Source organism: Triturus cristatus, chromosome 7, assembly GCF_964204655.1.
Source record: "Triturus cristatus chromosome 7, aTriCri1.1, whole genome shotgun sequence".
NCBI lineage: Eukaryota > Metazoa > Chordata > Amphibia > Caudata > Salamandridae > Triturus > Triturus cristatus.
In genome coordinates this window covers 824,525,875-824,547,237 of record NC_140590.1, presented here as the reverse complement: position 1 = coordinate 824,547,237, position 21,363 = coordinate 824,525,875, and the positions used below count along the sequence as shown (strand labels likewise).

The 21,363-nt window shown below is 45.7% G+C and overlaps 1 protein-coding gene across 3 annotated transcripts in view; it reads right to left on the bottom strand.

Annotated features, from left to right (window-relative positions):
• Positions 1-21,363, bottom strand: part of FLT4 (fms related receptor tyrosine kinase 4) — a 486,636-nt gene that overhangs the window by 101,126 nt on the left and 364,147 nt on the right. For all 3 annotated transcript variants that reach the window (XM_085617743.1, XM_085617741.1, XM_085617742.1), the window contains 8 exons: positions 20,586-20,748; positions 20,099-20,228; positions 17,114-17,222; positions 9,406-9,765; positions 8,084-8,230; positions 7,487-7,618; positions 7,268-7,374; positions 6,917-7,052 (listed from right to left, as the gene is read on the bottom strand). In XM_085617743.1, coding sequence (XP_085473869.1) covers positions 6,917-7,052; positions 7,268-7,374; positions 7,487-7,618; positions 8,084-8,230; positions 9,406-9,765; positions 17,114-17,222; positions 20,099-20,228; positions 20,586-20,748 — 1,284 coding nt within the window. The remainder of the gene's footprint in view (positions 1-6,916; positions 7,053-7,267; positions 7,375-7,486; positions 7,619-8,083; positions 8,231-9,405; positions 9,766-17,113; positions 17,223-20,098; positions 20,229-20,585; positions 20,749-21,363) is intronic.

The window sequence follows — 21,363 nt, the reverse complement described above, 5'->3', positions numbered from 1 at the left end:
AGCCTTTTAACTCATTCCTTTCAGATTTTAAATTCAATACATTAAGCATATAGGGGTTCTACTGTTACACTGGGGAATCTTCTGAGCTTTAATCTCCACAGGATGCAGGGGGCCAAGGCTGTATTGTGTCCCCCACACACATAACCAGCATTAAATGACAACAAAGTTCCGTTTTTTGTCATTGGGAACATAGTAAAGCGTTTATCTACTTTGACTTCCTCTCCTACTAGGGTTCGTGGTGTTCAGGGTACTAATGAAGCACTGTGAAAGCAAGCCATTATAACCCTTTTATTACACTGGGTACTTTGTTCCAGGCCCTCGCGTTATTAAGGTGACTGGCATACTTCCAGCATTTCAGGATTCAATCTATTGTCAAAGTCTTAGGCCTGGTGGTGAGGCGGGGGCAGGGTACGAGGGGGATGTAAAAAATAATAATAATAACTTACCTTATCGCCGCCGCATCTCTCCTTCGCATCAGGTCTCTGCCGGACAGGAGCCAGGAAGCACCAGGCTCCCCAGACCAATCCCAGTGCTGAAATGCAGCATTGGGATTGGTCTGAGCACTGTGGTTCGGTGCTCCGATGTGGACTGGGGCCCTGGTCATGTTCTCCACGCAGGCTGTAATGCAGCCTGTATGGAAAATATGCGAAGTGTGCTTGACAGTTTGGCCGGCCACAGAGGGCCAGCCAAACAGTCATTGCGCACTTGGAGTGGGCACACCACTTCTCCTCTGCCAAGCTCGGAGAGCAGAGCAGCCCCGCCTGCCCGCCCGCCCGCCCGCCCACCTGCCCGCAAAGCAGCACGGGAACATAAAATTATAATAACGTTGTTATTATCATTTTATGTTTCCTTTATTTACACTGCTCAAAAGCCGTGAGGCGACGCTCCTCCGCCTTAGCGGAGGAGCCGCCACTGCCACCCTCTGATGCCCCTGCATTGTGCTGCCATCTTTTATCAGAGAATGAAACAGCACTCTGACTCGAAAGAAGAGTGGAACAGACCATGCTGTTCAGACCCTACAAAACGGAGCGAAGTGCCAGCCTGTGATTGAAACACACACCATAGCTGGGCTCCCATTTTTATAAGGCATCCAGCAGGAATTTGGTGGCCATGATCAGCATGCCATGTTCGGACATGCATGCTGATTAGCTTCCTTTTCTGAGAGTGTGAGCGGTCCTGTTGGGTCAAGATTCTGCAGAAGCAGCAGATGGTAGAATGAGATGGCTTACTCTAATCTCCTGGCTGGGATCACAAGGACTGTATTAGTAGCTTCAGCAGCTCTTGTTCCTTTCAAGCAAGCAGAGAAGGGGGTAAAGGCCACGTTTCTCAGCCAGCTGATGTATAACTTAAATATATTCAGGACCTCATTAATAAAAAGTGGCAATTGCAGCACACTATGAGGAAGCGAAAACGTTTGCTTATATAAATATTTCAAATGAAAGCACAGTTCAGACTCCAGGCTAGGATATTTGTGCTCAGAGGACTCTCATCCGAATGTGTCCCTGCTTCTGTGCAGCTCACCTACACACAGAAACTGGCCACCTGGACTTCTCTGGCTCAGTGAGAGGAAGGAACGCGTTACTTACCTGTAACTGCGGTTATCCAGTATTGGTATCTTTCATAGATTCACATGCCTGAATCATTCCCCGTCGTCGGGATGGGAGTCCCCGGTAAATAACAAAGCAATGTCTTAGTAGACATATAGAGTAATAGGCCCCAAAAGGCCTTATCTTAGTAACATATCCACGTCCTTATGTAAAAAAGGACCAAAGTTTGGCAAGTAGCCAATCAGCTAGCACCACCCTCTAGAACCTTCCTGGAAGGAGCTCTAGTCCCTCAGATTTTCGTAAGCACAGTGCTAAGTAGTTGTATCACTGAGAGATCCAGGCGAGCCCTTCCAGGGGAGGTGGGTGGGTTGCATGTGAATCTATGAAAGATACCAATACTGGATAACCGCAGTTACAGGTAAGTAACGCGTTCCTTATCCAGTATTAGTGTATCTTTCATAGATTCACATGCCTGAATCAGAATAGTAAGCAATAATAAGCACATTTCGAAAGGTACAGAATATCTACAGTCACTAGATAACAACATATGCATGTGAAAACAATGACACAGCCAATGTATACATCACAGTGCGAAATGTGCGTAAAGAGGCAAGGATGGTGGGATGAAAGGAAGGGCTCACCTCTAATGGAATAGATGACGGAGTACCGCTTGACCCACTGCAGCGTCCTTCATGATATCCGTATCCAGGCAGTAATGCTTGGAGAATGTATGCGGTGTCTTCCATGTGGCCGCTCTACAAATGTCCGCAATGGGGACTCCTGCAAACAGTGCCATGGAAGTAGACATTGCCCTTGTGGAATGGGCACGAACTGTTGATCGCAGTGGACGCCCTGCTTGCTGGTGACAGAAGGTGATGGCTGAAGAGATCCAGCGAGATATACTCTGTTTGGTAAGTGGTAGCCCCTTTCTAGGCCTACTGTACCCTACGAAGAGTTGATTAGACTTACGAAATGTTTTCGTTCTATCAATGTAAAACTTCAGGCAGCGCTTAAGGTCCAATGAATGTAGAGTTTTCTCCGCTACTGTTTGTGGATTCGGGAAGAATGAACGTAGCACGATAGGTTCGTTAAGATGGAACTCTGCTGGAACTTTTGGAATGAACTTCGGATTTGTTCGAAGAATGACCCTATCCTGATTGAACTGAAGGAAAGGGTCTTGGATTGAGAACGCCTGGAGTTCCCCCACTCGCCTTGCCGAGGTAAGGGCCAGAAGGAGTGCAGTCTTCCAGGATATATACTTAAGATCTGCTCTGTGTATGGGCTCAAACGGGTGTTTCATCAGTTGAGCCAGAACCGTGTTGAGATGCCAAGCCGGTGGTACAGGTCTTACTGGAGGGAATGTTCTAAACAGTCCTTTAAGGAATTGCTTGATAAGCCTATGAGACCACAAAGATGGACCTGTAGATGATCTCCTGAAGCGCGATATTGCTGCTAGGTGGACTCTAATGGAGGCATGAGCAAGACCAGATTTTGCCAGATGTAGGAGGTACGGCAAGATTTGTTCAGGAGTGGAAGAGAGAGGGTGTACCTTGTTTGCTTTGCACCAGATACAAAACCTCTTCCATTTAAATGAATAAGTTCTGTTGGTACTATCTGCTCGTGCTCGAGCTAGAACTTGTCTGCACTCAGGAGGAATGTCTAAACCCTGAAACGCTCTGAACTCAGGAGCCACGCTGATAACTTGAGTGATGCCGGATCCGGATGCTGAACTTGCTGATTGTTGAGCGTTAGAAGAGATGGAAACGGCTTCAACTTGATTGGCGGTTCCAGGGAGAGGAGGTGAAGCTCCGTGAACCACTGTTGGCGTGGCCAAGCTGGAGCTATCAATATGAGTGTGCAGGGTTCCGCTTTCAACTTCCGGAGCACCCTGGGAATCAGGGGAAATGGCGGAAAGGCGTACGCAAAGACGTTGCACCATGCGATCGAAAATGCATTCCCCAGAGACCCTTGTTGGGGATGCCAGCTTGCAAAGTGTTGGCATTTGGCGTTCTGCTGGGTGGCGAAGAAGTCCAGAAGAGGGGTGCTCCATCGAGCAAATATGTTGCTGAGGACCAGTTGATCCAGCTCCCACTCGTGGCATGTCGCTTGTCTTATGCTCAGAGAATCTGACAACACGTTGTGGGCGCCTGGAACATACTCTGCTCGAAGAGAGATGTTGTGACTGAGCAGCCAGTTCCAATTTTTTGCGACTCGTGAGAGAGTGTTTTCGAACGAGTGCCCCCCTGTTTGTTCAGATAGTGCATTGTCGTGGTATTGTCGGTTCGGACAAGCACTAGGGAGTTTTTGATTCGTGGAAGGAAAGCCACCAGAGCTAGATATACTGCGCGCAGCTCTAGAAGATTTATATGAAGTGCCTTCTCGGAAGGGGACCACTTTCCGCTTATCTGCAGTTCTTTGAAGAAAAGCCCCCTAGCCCTCTAATGAGGCATCCGTGGTAATGATATGCGGAGCAGCAGGAAGCAAGAAAGGCAAGCCTTGAGAAAGGTTCTGGGGGCAAATCCACCACCGTAGAGCCTTTTTGATCGCAGGGGTCACCTGGACGTCGTCGTCGAAGGATCCTGTACACTGGACCCATTGATCCGACAGTTCTTCTTGAAGAGGTCGCATGTGAAGACGACAATGCGGAACTAACAGGATGCAAGAAGACATCATCCCGAGTAGGGATTTGAAGAGACGCACCAACAGCGTCTTCCTGGACCTTATACAGAGCGCCAACGACTGTTTGTCTTTGCTTTCCTGTGATAGAAATGCCTTCCTCTGTATGGTGTTGAGTATAGCGACCAGAAAATTCATGCGCTGAGATGGCTGAAGGACGGACTTGTCCCGATTGAGAGTCAGCCCTAGACACTGGAAAAGCCTCAGACAGGCGCTGGAGGACCTGGCCGCGCCTTCTAGAGATGGTGACTTGACGAGCCAGTCGTCCAGATATGGGAAGACTTGATCGTGATGTTGGCGTAGATATGCGGCCACTGGAGCTAGACATTTGGTAAAAATGCAGGGCGCCAATTTGAGTCCAAACGGCAGAACCCGAAACTGGTAATGCCTGCCCGCCATCATGAATCGTAGAGCTTTTTTGTGGTTGCGGTGTATTGGTATATGAAAATAGGTGTCTTGCAGGTCTAACGACACCATGTAGTCGTCCGCATTGAGAAGATGTAAAACCTCCTGAATGGTGACCATACGGAACGACTGCTTTTTCAGAAACTTGTTCATATTCCTCAAGTCCAATATCGGTCTCCATTTTTTCTCCTTCTTTCGGATGAGGAAGAAACAAGAGTAAAACCCCTTTACCCTTTGACTTGGGGGAACTCTCTGTATAGCTCCCTTTTGGAGCATAAGCGCCCCTTCCCAGAGTGAAGCACGCAAATTTTTGTGAAGCATTGGGCGGGGAGGGGTTTGAGGCGGGATCTGGATGAATTCTAGAGAATGGCCGAATTGAACTAATTGTAGAACCCAACGGTCCGTAGTTATTTTTTGCCAATCTGTAAGAAAGTGGGAAATTTTTCCTCCATTCTTGGAGGGTAGAGAGGAGTGGGGAGACCGGCGGTAGTTGAAAGTCATTGCCGTATATTCCTGAGGAGAAACCTCCTGATAGTCCTGTTCAATATCCTCATAGTCAGTGATATCCTGATATTTTACATGTAGTTGCGAAGGACTTGTCGCAGCAGGGAACATACTGCCGTCATCCGAGTCTTCCTCCTCAAAAAGTTGAGCCGGAGGCAAGGTTGGGACCCTATGAGGTGAAGGCAGGGCCGGTTCCAGTGCACGTTTGGTGATCTTGAGGTGCACATAAGTACTTTGGACATCAGAGTCCATATCCGTCAACGGGCCCGTCGACGGTAGGGTCGTAGACGGTGTAGTGTGGATAGGCATTATTGACATTGGAGGCGTCGTCGACGAGGTCATCGTTGACGGTGTCATCGTCAACGATGATGATCGCTTTGTCGACGATGTTGTCGACGACGAAGGCTTCGTCGGCGGTGTCCTCGACGACGATGATGTCGACGTTGACGAGGGAGCTTTCGTCGATGGTGTCGTCGACGAGATAGATTTACCAGCCGTCGACGATGGAGTGGTCGTCGTCGATGTACTCAAGGACTGGGATGCGACTGGGATGCGACAAAAGTAGATATTGTCGCCGTCGACGAGGTAACCTGGACTGCCGTCGATGGAGATCTCCTCGTCGATGAGGCCACCGTCGACAAGGTCGTCGTCGTCGACAGGGTGGAAACAGGCTTCTTAAAGGCATGTGGAACATCCTGAGGAGAAGCAGTCCCTGGCAGAGGCTTGGCCAGGCCCTCTGAAGACTTTTTGTGCGTCTTCTTTTGAGGTGGCTGCGACGAAGGGCCCGGAGATGCCACCCTTGGTCTCTTTTGTGAGGAGTGAGAGGAGATGGAAGAACCCTCACTTTCCTCAGAGGACACAATAGTATCCTTGTCCTTAAGTCTTTGCAGCCAAATTAAAAGACGCAGTCTTTAAGTGTCTTAGAGGAAAAGGTACCTTGCAATCCTTCGAAGTGTGGCTATGATAAAGACAGTAAAGACAGTCCTTATGTTGGTCGTCCACGTGAAGCCTCTTTTTCCCACAGGAAGCACAGGACCTGAACAGGCCCTTCTTCGGGGTATCAGCCATGACGAAGCCAAGTAATCCTCACAGAAAATGCAAACTTGAAGCAAGAAACACTGGAAATCCAGAAGAAATGAGCAGAGCTCAGTGGAGACTCCCTTAGCACGACGTGCGGTAGGAAATCTGAGGGACTAGAGCTCCTTCCAGGAAGGTTCTAGGGGGTGGTGCTAGCTGATTAGCTACTTGCCAAACTTTGGTCCTTTTTTACATAAGGACGTAGATATGTTACTAAGATAAGGCCTATGTCTACTAAGACATTGCTTTGTTATTTACCGGGGACTCCCATCCCGACGACGGGGAATGATTCAGGCATGTGAATCTATGAAAGATACCCTAATACTGGATAATTCAGAGCCAACCAGGCTCTGAGAAGCACCTCCTGCTCCCCCTGTGTACCCCTGTATGCAAGATGCTTTGTGCGTAGATACCTCGGAGGACTAAAGGTGGCATGTCAGTACTATAAAGCACCTAAACAAACAAAACAAACACACAATGTGAGGAGCTAGTGGCACACAGAGCTTTGGGCATATATAGTTAGAAGTAAGGGCGTGTGAGCAAACACGTCGTGACGCTTTATAGGCACATGGCGGATGAGTGTGAGAAGTTTACGGTACATGGATAGAAAGTGTGAGAGACTCAGGGTACACAGGAACAGACACTGTGACGATGTTGCGGGTATATGGACAATATAATACAAGTTTGTGCCCACACTGATAGCATACCGAGCTTGAGTCTTTCTCGGGGAAACTCCCACTTGCTAGAGTCGTAGGGGAGGTACTCGCATTGCTCCTCCAGGGGCACTTCACCAGGATCCATTATGATTGACAGGTAACCAGTCTTGATGTCAGCATGGCTAGGCTGCAGGAAATATGAAGAGGAATGGCAAAAGAGTTAATATTGTAAACAATGCCTAGTTAGCCTCCCCTTTCTCACAAAATCAGCTCAGCACCACCTGTGTGCCAGGCCGGCTTCCACGACTGCAGATGCAGGACACATTAGGGCAGCCTGGCATATAACTCACTTTACTATACCCCCATACCCATCCCTGGAGGCCTCTCACAAGAGTAACTTGCCCTTTTGATGTTGCAGAAGATGAGGATGAGGAGAATCCAGAAGAAGACCGCAATGACCCCTGTACCGATGAGGATGACGATCTCGACATTTGTTCTGTCATCGGACCCTGTGAGTGATGAAACAGTCTCTCAGCCCACAGTGAACATTAGATGTTTGACACTGCATAAAGGAGGCGGCAATGTGGAAAGCTTCTGGTGTGACTTAATCTTGGACCTTACCTTCCACAGACACGCTAGCGGACGAGTTGACGCAGCCGCGCTCGTTGCAGGCTGTGCACACATACATCCCAGCATCTTCCTCGCGGACCCGCTGGATGCTCAGCGTGTGGTTGAGTTCCCCCAAGACAATCCCTGAGATAAGTAGAAGGGTTAATTCTGTGCGTCTGTTCTATCCAGGTCAGGCATTGAGTTTGTAAATGTTTGAGAAGAACGTGTCAAAGAAATTTTCACTGCGAGAGGAAGATTCTGTTTATTGTGGCTGTGGCCTCCATCTGATTAGTTCCTTTCACACCTCTCACATGTCTTTTCTGTCATGAGCGACACAGCAAGGCCAGAGCCTCCCAGAGAGCAACCAGTCTCCTTACATTAACCAAGCACTCTCACCCCAGACAGACAATGGCTGTCGCACAAAGGCGTTAAGAAACAGCTGACAGACGAGTCCTCCCCACCTGCTTCAAAGCCACTCTAGCCTTTTGTTTTTTTGCTTCCAGAACAAGTCTGATCATGTGCCTGCTTAAAGCTGCGGCTCCAGAGTCCAGTCGCCATGATTACTGTATCACCCCGTGTCCCATCATACACCTGGAGCTGCTGACGTACCTGAGACCTCTTGTAGAACGTTATTGTCCTTATACCACAGGATGCGTGGACTGGGCTTGCCGTCAGCATCGCACCGCATCACCATCGAGTCGCTGACGTTCACCAGCTTATTGCTCAGGTTCTGCAGCAGGTGGGGAGCCTCTTGGGCTAAGAGAAAACAACATCATGGGACCAAGCAGGGCCATGAGAAGACATAAGATTTCTTACATGAACCATTCACTCATTTCAGATATCGCGGAAAGTCGATGGGCCTAATTATACCCTGAAAGACTTTAGGTGGAGTATACCAATCTGTAGCACAACCAAGTATTTTTCAAAGTACCATATTTAAAGCAGAGACCCTATTTTCCGGCAACAATAACATGTAGCAGCCCACAGAAAATGTAAGGCATTGAAATATGATTAAGGTTAGGTTAAGGTTTAGATATACGGATGAGTCAGAGTTAGGTTTGTGGTTAGATTTACGGGTAGAGGGCAGGATGTAGGGTTAGGGTTGAGGATTAGGGTTAGTTATTTATTTGGAACACTTTCAGAGCTACGGCTGGATTCTGCCCTGCGAGGAAATAAGAGACTCGGGCATATTATCAACGGCCAGCGATAATTATCGCTGGCCGTTCATAGCGATAGAAAAATTATCGCCAGCTATCGCTGAATATTATCGACATGATAGCGCTATATTTACAACGAATAGCGCTATGGCGATAATATTTCAGCGATAGCGGTGTTTTCAATGGAACATTGCTGGTTTTCCAGCGATGTTCCATTGAAAACAGCGATAACATTGCTGATAGGACCCTGTGGTCCTATCAGCATAATCCATATCCCATTAAAAGTATGCCTTAGTCAGGAATTTAACAGGTGTTAAATTCCTGAGTTAAGGCTGAGGTAGCGCGATTTTTTTTATCGCTGCACCTCCTTGTTAATATCGCAAAGCTGCCTTCACGATATTAACATGTGTTGTTTTCACAGCCACGCCTCTTTTGCATCTCATTAGCAATGCGAGGCGAGGCTGTGAAAAAACGGGCTCTACATCAAGGGAACACGCGCTAGCGTGTCCTTGATGATATTGCGATATAATTATCGCCGCTTTTCGCCCAAAAACGGACGCTAAAGCGCCGATAATTATATCGCCAGCCCTTGCTAATATGCCCCTACGAACGGCCATGAGGCTGCGGGAGAGGAGCCCAGGCCTCGTTGCATTGCAGAGGCACTAACATGAAGAAAGTGCCCTGTGAATGATTCTACCCCCTGGGGATCCGTACAGAGAGCAAAACAGCAACACTTCCTTACCTCCCGCCCACCCTTTCCCAGGTGCTCCTTACCCGCCACAGCAATGTACTTCATATGGCAGTGCTTTTCCCGCGTCTTCCTGTTCTGCATCTCGCACACATACTGTCCCTCCTCCTTCATGGTGATGGCAGGGATGTTCAGGACAAGTGCAGCATTGTTGGACTCACTGTCAAAGTGCAGCTCGCCCTGCAGTCGGGTGGCATGCAAGTGCACGTTTTTGCAGTCCAGGACCAGGGGGTTGCCCTCCGCGTCATGCAAGGTCTGCAGGTCCAGGCGGTACCACTGCAGGTTCTCATAGGTGTAGTTGTCGGCCTTGCAGCTAAGGCTGACGTTCTGGCTCTCGACGGGCTCCTCGGAGGGCTGCAGCTCGATGCGGAACCCATCCGGGATGGCTGCAGGAGGGAAGTGAGAGAGAGTGCTTTAATTCAGGACCTACCTACCCCAAAGCTCGCCTGGCGTTTGATTACTCTTGTGAGGGGTTAGAGCTGCACAAATGACCATAAGATAACCGAGTGAGATTTCTGTTTTGGTGCAATGCTGCTTTTGATTTTACTGCATTGTGGATGCTCTGGGGAAGAATTCCTTTTATTGGACAATCCAAATGTGTGAAAATATGATACAGCGCCTTAGCTTACTGGCATTTCCGGAATCACAATGCAAATCAATGAAAATTAGTTCACAAAGTAAGAGTTTACTTTTCTAAGCCACAGACTCTCCTGCCATACTTACCTACCTGATCACACACCTTAGCTTTTTCTTTTCTACTTCTTGTGATCAGATGTAGCTACACAGGTCTACTAGCTTTTTTGGCCCTGTTCAGTTTCCTCCTACTGCCTCTACCTCTGCTGTTGACCAGATTCAATCATTCCATTGGCATCACTTTTTCAAAGTTGACTTTCAAGTTTTATATGTGCAATGTATTGGTGCCAAGCCACCAAGATCTGAATGGGCGCTATGTGACCAGTTCTACTCCTAGGATTTTCTGATTCCTAGACAAAATTAAAGTTTATCATTCGGAGGATTCTGCTTTTCCATGAACAAAGTCAATTTTGAGAGTTTTTGTTGCAATCTCGCATCCTCCTGACACCTCTTGCGGTAGCAGCATGAGGCAGCTACCTTCAATGGCTGCAGATGCCCTGAGTGTGACTCTCTTCTACATGATTTTGCTTGAATTAGACTTGCCGGTGGTCTTCTACTTTTAAACTCGAACTTTCGGAGAACATCAGGCGTTCACAGCTAGGAAGTATCAAAGACCCATATGTCTCAGGTGAGTGCCAATTCATTTTGAAAGCACTCCTCTGCCGTTGGACAGATCCCTACATTGTCTCACAACCATCCACAGCCACATGTAGGCAGCGACTGGCAATGCCTGGGCCCACAGTGCATCACTTAGTCTAGCAGTCTTGGTACTCAGTAAACCTTGTTCTCCTAACTGTACCACATGAGTGTCTGCTCTCCTTAATCAATTTGAATCCTAACAAGGGCCGAGCTGATACTATTGTGGCTCTGAGCATCCTGCTAAGCCCATTCCTATAGGTGCCTTCCCAAAATCGGAAAATCTCCCTGGACCCTTCAGTGTCTGAAACTTGTTGCTTGAAATGACATGGAGGAAGTCAATCCACTGCAAAACCTTCATTGTTACTGGAGCTAAAGGTGCCTTTGGTCCTGCCTGGAGCTAGCAAGCAAAATGAGCGATGGAATAGTTAAATTAATGCCAGATGCTGGTTATTGTTCTGATCTGGATTCAGTTCCATCGTTTTGTAGCAAGTTCAGGAGCCAGCCATATGCAAATAAGACACGGTCTAGTCTGAACTGCCAGGCTGCCACTCACCTGCAAGAGTCTTAGAGCCATTACAGAGACAGGTGGAAATGTGTTAGATATATGGGGGAGCAGGCCAGAAAGAGTTGAATGATCTGTTGAATAAGGATCCAGAAAATGTACCCTGTGGAGGGCGGACCATAACCTGTGCAGTGGTGCCAGTAATCTGGACCTCTGAAAACTTTAGAACTTGGTTGAGGAGGCAAAGACCAGGTAGGTTATCTCAAAACACAGTGGTCCCACTAAATTCATCAGCAAGAGCGAGACACTGCCTAGAAAAACTATGAATTAGAGGAGGTCAGCTGGATAATACATCCAAAGATGAGGGGAAGCTTAGAAGAAAACTTTGTTCTGAATCATGAGAGGGAGTCACTGTTAGGAATCTCTTGTGTAAAGATCTTTGGTCAGAATCCTCCATGTACAGGTCAGCACCCTGAGGTGCCAACAATGAAGTCAGAAATCCTTGAGTGGTCTTCTGCCTGCTGGCTAACAGAGCACTGCTCATCATATGGATGTACCAAACCCTCTGCAGTTGGCAGGATGCTGCATCATGACCTACTTGTCCTTCGACGCCCATAGTGGCATCTGGTCCCAAAGAGACTTTCTCTTCTGTTTCTTGAGATGACTGGTCAGCTGACATCTTGTCTCAGATCACAGACCCAACGTTCCCTGGGAGGGACCAGGATTCAGAACAATCACTGGACTATTGTCAGATACACTGGTAACATCCCTCAGGATCTTTCAACTACTGTTATGCATACGGTGCTCATGATAACTCTAGTTGTCCCCGACTTACACACAACTCATACCACCAGCTTCCTCAATACACCCTCAGAAAAATATCTAGACAAGGGGGCAGGCTGACAGAGAATCTTTCTGAGGCCAAATTCTTACATGGGAACTTGGAAGACATGAGGTTCTTATTAGGATTGAAGGATGTTAACTCATTTAAAGTGAGATAGGAGTGCTGGAATAGTGTCCCATGTCCGCAGATGATCTATGATGGCCATATGATGTTTACTTTTATATCCTGCTGAGGCTTCTGTCTCTTAGGTTTTTAGAGAGGGTTGTCAACTACAACTACAATGTGCTCCCTTCAGATTAAGCTTGGCTTCTAGAGTTTGCACCAAGGTAAATGCTTTGGTGGATGCATTCCTTACTTGCACATGTTTGCCCTGACTTAGATGATAAATTAGTGACAGCCGCCTTCATCGAGGCAGCACTGGACTCCCTACACCAAGCCAGAATCTTCTGTTCGAGTTCTCCCTACCTTTTCTGCCCCTGTCACAGAGACTACAGTTCATTGGATCAGAACTGGGCACAGAGAAGGCGACTGCCTTCCCTGCTTCAGAGAGGGTCTGGCTCTTCAGCAAACCTTTCACCATTGATATTTTCCCTTGCACCTCGTTTCCATCATGGCAAAGGCAAGTACTTTGAACTTTCTCCCATATAAGGAAGGATTTTCTTTATCAGTTCATCAAAGAGACATCGGTTCTCAAAAAGTGTTAATCATTGCCCTGTGCTTTGTGCGATAGGGAAGAGTTGATCAACAATCAGAGTTTTTCAAAACTCACAAATTTTAAATAAATGTTAGTTTTTGGCTGCTCTGCAAATCGCAATTAGGTAATCGCTATTCCTATTGTATGAAATTGGTTGCTCATTGCTCTATGGTAGGTACCATCATTGGGATATACAGATGCTGGTCCTTGTAGAGGTCAAGGAGTAGGACCGCATTGTTTGGGTCCATCAGTGATATATGCATTGATCTACAGATTGGATTACTATGATAAGTGTTAGTTAGAGGCATTGTACTGGTGGACAAATAGGTTTTGGGACCTATCTTTAGTTGCCATCTTCCTCTTTTCCTTGTGTGCCATACCACTACAACCTCCTCACTGTGCCAGGCAATGCCTGTCACCTCACCACCCTTTTCACTCTTGAATCCTGGTTTCTTCTGGTTTGGCTATTACTGCGATGGGTTACTAGTCCCACTGTGCCACAGCTTCACAGTTTTCCTGACGACAGACCCAGAGGTATACCTATCTCATCTTCTGTTGCCTAAATGATTCCTGCACTTCCTATTTTGTTGCCTTTATTCTATTTAGACACTTCACTCCAGAGCTGATTGCTGGGAACCTTTATCTCTATTATGCCACCTTCACTGGTGGATGACCTCCCCCCTTCATTATGGGACTGGTGCCTAGTGTCCAGTGCTCTCGCTCAATCTTCATGTAACTCTTGGGCCAAACTCCATTCTTGGGGCACCTTGAATGCTAGCCTTCCTAGACACTCATTGACACCAACCAAGAGATGAGTGACATGGGGAGTGATGGAACAGCTACACTTCTAAAGGAAATGCTGCTAGGCAGGTTGGTTCTGCATGCTGGTGTCCTTAGCTTGACCACACCACAGTTGAAGAAAGGGCAAACAATGATGATATGTTTGATTAGTCACTGTTTGTTCTAACCAGGAGTTGCTATTGGATTGCTGGTATTGCAGTCTACACCCTCTCACATTTAAAATCATCGCTTAATTTAAGTTACACCTGTGTGATCTATTTGTCTTTGATAACAGTATTTTTTCTTGCAAAGCTACTCATGCTAGCCCAACCGCACTCTTTGAACAGAACACGGTACATGCACCCACCACAACACAGACTTGTTTTAAAACTTATGGTAAGAGAAACCCATGAGTAGGTGGGGAGAAAAAGAGGAGATATATGGAAAAGGATACAACAGGGGGTGGCACTGTATACCTATAGGTAGCAAGTCCTCTACTCTAAAAAACATAGGCCCTCAGCCACCCATGGGTGGCATGCTTTATCATAGGGCCACTCCTCACACTTCTATTTGTGGAAAACAGAGGTGTGGGCTAGTACCATTGGCTGAGGGGAGCTCTTTGGGTGTATAGCAGAAGGGGGTCCTACAGGTAATAGGGGTATTATGTGTGCAAAAGAATGCAGAGGTATAGAAAGAATAAAACCATCTCCCAATTGATGATTTATTCTCGCCCCTAGTGGGTAAAGGGTAAAAACACAAATGTGGACTAATTAAACCCATGAAAGTGGCCAACATATTTCTGCCTGATGGACCCTATGAAACAGGTGTCTAAGAATTAATTGGGACCATGTTAACCTCCCAGGCAATCAACCATCAACTGGTGTAATTATTAATAAGTAAGAGGAAAAGACAATTAGTCGTTTGTTGATAGAATCCCATACTGGCTGTTCTTCATGACCCACTCTGTTGGGTTGAGAAGCCTCTACTCCCACATGGCCAGGACATAAATGGGCCCCAGATTGGCCTGTTTTTAGTATCCCGCCATGCCAAGATTTTGTATTTTCTTACACTTCTTAGTCAGCAGTCTGATATTGTCCTTGCTACGTGAATGGTAATAACCACTAGAGACAATGAACTTGTGGCCAAGATAAGTGGGTATGTTGGTTGAGATGGATTTGTAAATGATGATAGTTTAGAAGCTGATGTGGGCCGGCAATGGGCGCCAGTGGAGTTCCATGAGGATGTGGGTCATGTGATCTGTTTTCTCTAATCCCGAGATGAGGCATGCTAAGTCATGTAGGATGCCCTTAATGGGGGCCATGGTGTAGTCTTCAGGGCCATGGAGCAGGGTGTTACCAACATCTAGATGCAAGAGTACAAAGGGCTTGAACAGCAATTCTGAAGTTGCTTTCTGAAAGAAACAGCTTCAATTTCTATAGAAGCAAGAGGTGGTACCAGTCATCTTTGTTTTTTGGCAATGCATTCCTTGAGGGTGAGGTTGTTGGAATCCAAGTGGCTTGGCATTCACTGCAAGTTGGGTATCCATGATAACTCAAATTTAATTATATTACTTTTCACAACATTTTGGTAATCTTGAACCTATTTTGCAATGTTTCTTTTTCATCTTCAGTGATATCACTTCCTATGATGTTATCAAGTGCCAACAGTCATGTGACCTCTTACATCACTGTCTCCAGGTCCAAGTATGTGATGTGACTTCCTGAGATGTATGATGTCACTTCCACTACTTCAAACATTTTGGTGAATCAACATCTATGATGTTGTGTTCTGACAATTGTTGGCTGCCATTTGTGTTCATTGAAAGTTGCCAGAATAGAGTTAGTGTCATTATGGCACATACTCTCCCAAACTTTGCAGTCTTTGTACAGATACAGCACACAAAGCAAAATCTGCATTTCAGCATACATCCTTACATCATTTATACATGAACGGTCGCTGACTGCAGTTGCCAGTGGCTGCTGCCATACCTCTCCAGAGTGTTAGTATAACCAACACCACCCCATACCAACAGTCCATACCCGGGTGACCCAATACACAAGTTCTGCTAATGTCTGCATACTTTGTCTACGTGTGGACAGTTGTGGTTGTAGATTGATCTCTCTGGAGCAGACGAGGAGTAACTTTGGAAGGAATCACCACCAGTCTGATTGTCTAGGCATGGACCTGTCACAATGCATCAAAAGAATGCACAAAGCAAAACCTGAACACTGCCAGTTCTGGCTTCTATACGTTTACGAGCATATTAGAGTCGTAAAATGACATAAAAAACACTTGGTGAACCGGGACCTTTTAGAACTACAAGTCCCATGAATGTACGCATGGGGGGGGATTGAACAAACTCACGTATGCATGAGAAGGAGGAACCGCCTTTAAAGACACCTCCGTATCATCAGACATGGCCGATTTTGGGGGGAAACTGCTGTGTTACGCGAATTCCGAGGACTGGGACATGGTCTGGTAAGGGTGCTGTGTGCACCAGCTATTTTCTTTGCTTTTCTCGCGGAATTAACTTTGCAAAGTAAGGATTTCTCCTCAGTTACGAGATGAGTGGGATCCTCTCATTTCGATATGGGGATATCTAAGTATTTGATTCCGCTGTTGGTGAGGCACACGTTTGTGCCTCATACGGTGGGAATCTGTGGTGGTGATACAAAGGCATTATTTTCCACCGTTAGTGAAGCACACATTTGTGGCTGATGCAATGGGAATTCCAGGGTACTAAACAGGTGGAGAAGACGACTCTGGAACACTCTGGAGCAGACTCTCATTGCATTGGTGATTTAATCATAAGAGTGTCTTTTGGTGGGTACTCCGGTTGTAAACCAGTCGCAAGGGATCATATTCTACTTAAGACTGAAGGACACAGCTCCTGTAAATGCCTAACAAACATTTCTGAATTGAATGTGCTATAAATATAATATGAACATATAATTGATCATATTTTCGCTACTTTATTTTCCCTTTTAACACGGGGTTGAATAGAGTTCCTGCTTCTTTGGTATATTCACCCCTGGGATTCAAGGCATTAGAGCAAAGAGTGTAGGTGAAGTGTGTACATAACGTTTCCTCCTACGTATCTGAGCTACCTGGTCTATAAGAGATTCCTGATGCATATTGTTTATGTTTTCCTGTTGCAACACCTTGTAAGCATGGATTGTTGGCTATGCCTTTGTAAAGGATTCTGAGGGTTCCCCGCTTATGGTATCTCTTATTATTGTTTACAGGTAGATATTGAGACACATAGAGGGATAGCAAATAACACATCGATAGTAGAGTCATATTTGTAATTCCTCTCTGCTGTCTTCTTCCTTTCCTTCCCTCACTTGATCCCTTCAACAGTATTATAGTAGTATTATAGCACTTCAGACTTTGGAGTTATCAGGAGGTGGACCATTCTGAGCATCGATTCTATCCCAAGGATACTAAACTCTGACAGGACTACACATGTAACTGAGCTGTGAACTGTTTGCAGAGCTTTGGAAAGCTAGGAGGGACAGGAATTTGAAGAAATCAGGTGATGCAGTCAGGCAGTAGATGACTACGATAAAGTTTCTCAGAAGACAGTGACAACCCAATATGGCACAAACAGCCCATCCCGCAGAACCCTGTACGAATTCTTACTAGTCACGTAGAAGTAGATGAGACGCTCATCTTGACCAACTTTGTTGAAAGCTGAGCACTTATACATGACGGAGGCATTGGCTTCTTGAATCACTAGCCGGCTGACAGTCTGCAGATGAAAGAGAGAATGAGACTAAGTGAGAAACAAGCGACACAAAGCCAGTAGGTCTGACCATGGCTAATCTGACATTTGTATTTATTTATTTTTGCAAACATATGCAACAGACAATAAAATATAAAGGTAAAGAAAAGTAAAAAAATCTGCTATATGTAGGTGGCATGCATATGCTTGCAAAAAAAAAAAAGTAAAAAGTAACACATGGCAAATATAATTTTGTTTAAAGCATGGAATGACAGCATAAATAAAAGCAGAAAATGGTTTACCAACCGGCGTCTGAAATAGACTACTTCTTAGGTGGATATTAACCCGTGCTTAATTTGAGCCAGTGGTTTCTGGTGCTCTGCACTGGCACTTAATTGCCAACACCAGCAGACTGCCACAGGTGGCGCTGCCTGGCTACGTTAGAGATGACCACAGCAACAGTTAATTAATAATTCAATATTCATTAAAAATGACTATTACCTGCCACCCAAGTCATTCTTATAGCTTTGGGGGCCTGAAATAGTCTGAATTGTCACACTTGCAGGAGTGTGATGGTTAGTACTTGTGTTGTTACTATCACTGGCAGTGCTGGCAGGGGCCAACTGCAGTGGCCTGCTGACGAGAGCCCTGCCACTTATTATTTTTACAAATTAAGCACTGATAATAAGACGTGCACTATTAAAATGTCATCAATCAATGAAAATAGAGCTAGCCTCGGAAGTGGGTTGACCCATTTCCCCATGCAATATGCTGTGGTATGTAGACGTAGACCCATGGATAATGATGAGAGTAATTAGTTACAAATTGCTCAAAATATTTCACGTGTCTATGTTTGACTTTCACAACACCTTTTTTGCTATTTCCGGACAGTTATTCTTGCATTTCTGAAAGGATTTAATCACACAAAGATCTTCGTGTAAGTATGTCTGCGAGGAGGGGCAGTGGGCAGCTAGTATTCACTACAGGGCGGGAATGCATTGAAAGTTTGTGAATACCCAAAAACGTACATACTTGCTTGTGGTTACAAATTCCTAAATCCCCTAAAATATCAGAAATGTATTGCTGCTAAAAGCAGAGTAGATCTTATGTTTGATGGGTACACCCATAAAAAATGATAGAGATGCAGGAGAAAGGGTTTCTTTCCCCATTGGTATGTTGGAAATCTGCACCTTTGCAAGAGCAGAAACTGGGGAGTGCCAATTTCTGACTGGACCAATATATTCATTTGTGTTTTATGCCACCATGTTACAACCCAGGGAAATCCCTATGTTGTACAGCCTCAACAGGATCAGTAGGATACAGGGTATAGGTTTATAAAGTATGCAAGAAAACATGAGTTTCCTCGAGGTAAGAGAGCTTTTTAGCCTTAAAAGTAGGGTAAGTATTACCAAAAAGGGACCTGCAGAGAGACTCGGAGCTGCTAGTTCAAGAAAATCTATAAACTGCACAAGTCTGTCAAATCTCTTCATCCACCACACTGCTAAGTGCTGAACACAATACCGCACCTCTGTGGCAATCACACACCGCATAGAAACACTTCCCACATACGATCAAAACAAACAATATCCTTCCAACCACGCACGCATCCTACATGGTATTGCATGCTACGCATGTAAGCAAGCGCTTCAGTGGCCTTCATATAAATGCAGTTACAATACAATACAGTAGGGGTGGTAAGCGCTAAATGCTGCAACACAATAATAGAGTACTGAAAGCGAATGTAAATGCGTGCAAAGAACCCAATTAAGTCAGTGATCCCTCATCTTTGGCAACTGGGATGAAACGTCCACGGCTTTTTTTTCCCCCGAGAATGGATTTTGGAGGTGTGCGCGCGAAAACAGGAAGTGACTTTGGGGGCTCGAATGAAAACAGGAAGTGACTCCAGGAAACTGGTAGCCATTTCTTTGTTTTCGGCCTTTATCTAGAGTTTTTTTTTTCTTTTCGTGCTCTTTGATTGCGGGAAGTTAGTCACCGACAGCTGCACTGAAACCTACCAGAGATTGAAAGGGGGAAACAGTTATGTAAGCATAAGATGGAGTCATTGTAATCGGCTATTTCTTGTGTTGTGATGCGCAGAAAAAGGTAAACCGTAGGGGATTTAAAAGGGCCATGACCTTGAAGTAAGGTTAGATAAGAGGTGGCCTGTGGTTATTTAGGGAGGTTAACTGACAGGCTGGTGCCTGTTAAAGATCGGTACAGCTGGTGCAGAGTCAGTAACATGGGCTATCAAAAAAATCTACTGCGCACAATGTACCGGATTCAATAACGTTTTTACAAAAAAGTAATTTACAAGGACCAAATGGTGGGATTCTACCTGTACAAATGGGGTTTCCTTCCACAAAAACATTAACAGGGTAAAGGAAATACATTATTAGCAAATTTACTACCAAGGACAGTTTTCTGGGCATTCCTTAGGAAAGTCCACCAGAAAAAGTTAATTAACAGTTACAAACTTGTGAGTGTGTTGTTATTCAGGTTTGTAGATTGTTTCCCACCCTGAAAAACGCTTTCACATTTACTCCCGATAACTGATGAGTAACTGTGCTTTCATTGTGTGACCTGCCAGAATTGATGGGGTCTATGAGAGAAACAGATTAAAAAAAACTGTAAGTTCAAGAGCTCTTTAGTGTCACATATCCTCATGTGAATATGTAAACCTGTTACAATAATTTTTGCATGAAAAAATACGCATACATTTCTGGAGTACTCCTGGGAATATGCAAGAGTTATAAATTGCTAGATGCACTCCATATTTGTAGATCCATAAAACGTTAGAAATTTACCGCAACTTTAAGAGCAACCCTGCAATCTTTTGTTTCTAATTTTTGTTCTCAATAGTTTTTCCACAAGGGCCCACACACCTCTATGGTGCACTGCCTCACCTTATTCCTCCCTTCCACAAACTCCGTCCATGTTTCAATGTTGACGGCATCGTCCAGGGTTACATTCTTCCAGTCCGTGCACTCTGGTTTTCTGTCTCTCTGGTGCCTCCGTATGGCCCGCTTCCTGGTCCTGGAGGACATAAGGCAAACAAAGAGATTGTGTGGTTAAGGCAATCATATCTAGCAATCTGGAGTCGGGCATGAAACAGGCACCTCAGGTGCAAAGAGAGGAAGTGCAGAAATATGTGTCCAGAGGTGATTGTCCTATGGAGCAGGTCAGTGATTTTGCAATACCAGGTAGCCTGGCTTGAGGAGCTAAAATCACTGGTCAGGCACCACCAATGACAGGCCACACCCTGTTGACTTAAGTGACACCCCAGCACAGATGTGTGGTAGTGAAATCTCCTTGGAATAAAACGGGGTCCTGAATCCAATGTGCCGCTTTGAATAGCGAGAAGAAGAGAGTACTTAACAAAGATATACTCACCGATTCTGGTTGGAGAACGTTTTGCAAGGCGTCCAAGGCCTCCACTGCCACTGGATGGCATTGGGCACTGGGACACCGTACACTGTGCAGAGAAGTGACTGTCGACTGCCACGGGCATAATTTCCAGGGGATGCGGCCTCGTTCTCATGAATATGAGGGGGAACTGAAAACAGAAGGAAGCGGTGTTAGTGTTAGGTGTGGTGGAGTTGCACTGACGTTTCATTAAAACTTTGAGGGGGCTGTGACAGCAACTCTCTCTGTGTCATCATATCAGCAGAAGGTGGAATGTTGGTAGACTCCAAATTACTGTTTCTTAAAGCCTCTACATTCCCAGGATGGCACTTATGCTCCTGTAACGTGGCCCTGCATAGTTTTGTAGCCCTTCCACATCTATGGGCATCTAAGCTCTTGTGTAACCTAGGACACGCAGCACTAAGTGTGTCTCGGAGCGTAAAGATTGTGGCACTTAACCTGCATTCAAGAAAATAATTCTTACTTACAATGGGCAAGTGCCAACGATAGGATCTTTGGTAAGTCTGGTACAGTGCAGTGCCCGTCAAGGAAATGTGAATTAGAGTAGGTTGGTAACTCTCACAAACAAACAAGGAAAGTACTTGAAACTCAGAATTTCTGGATTTTTCCGTTCCTCCACCTAGCAGTGACTCGAGAAACTATTACATCGAGACAGCAAGATCAGCTAAACTATTACAGTGGAGCCCACACTGAAATGTTGTACAGCACCGAGTCTTTCCTTCACAATACAAATATCACTTCTTTG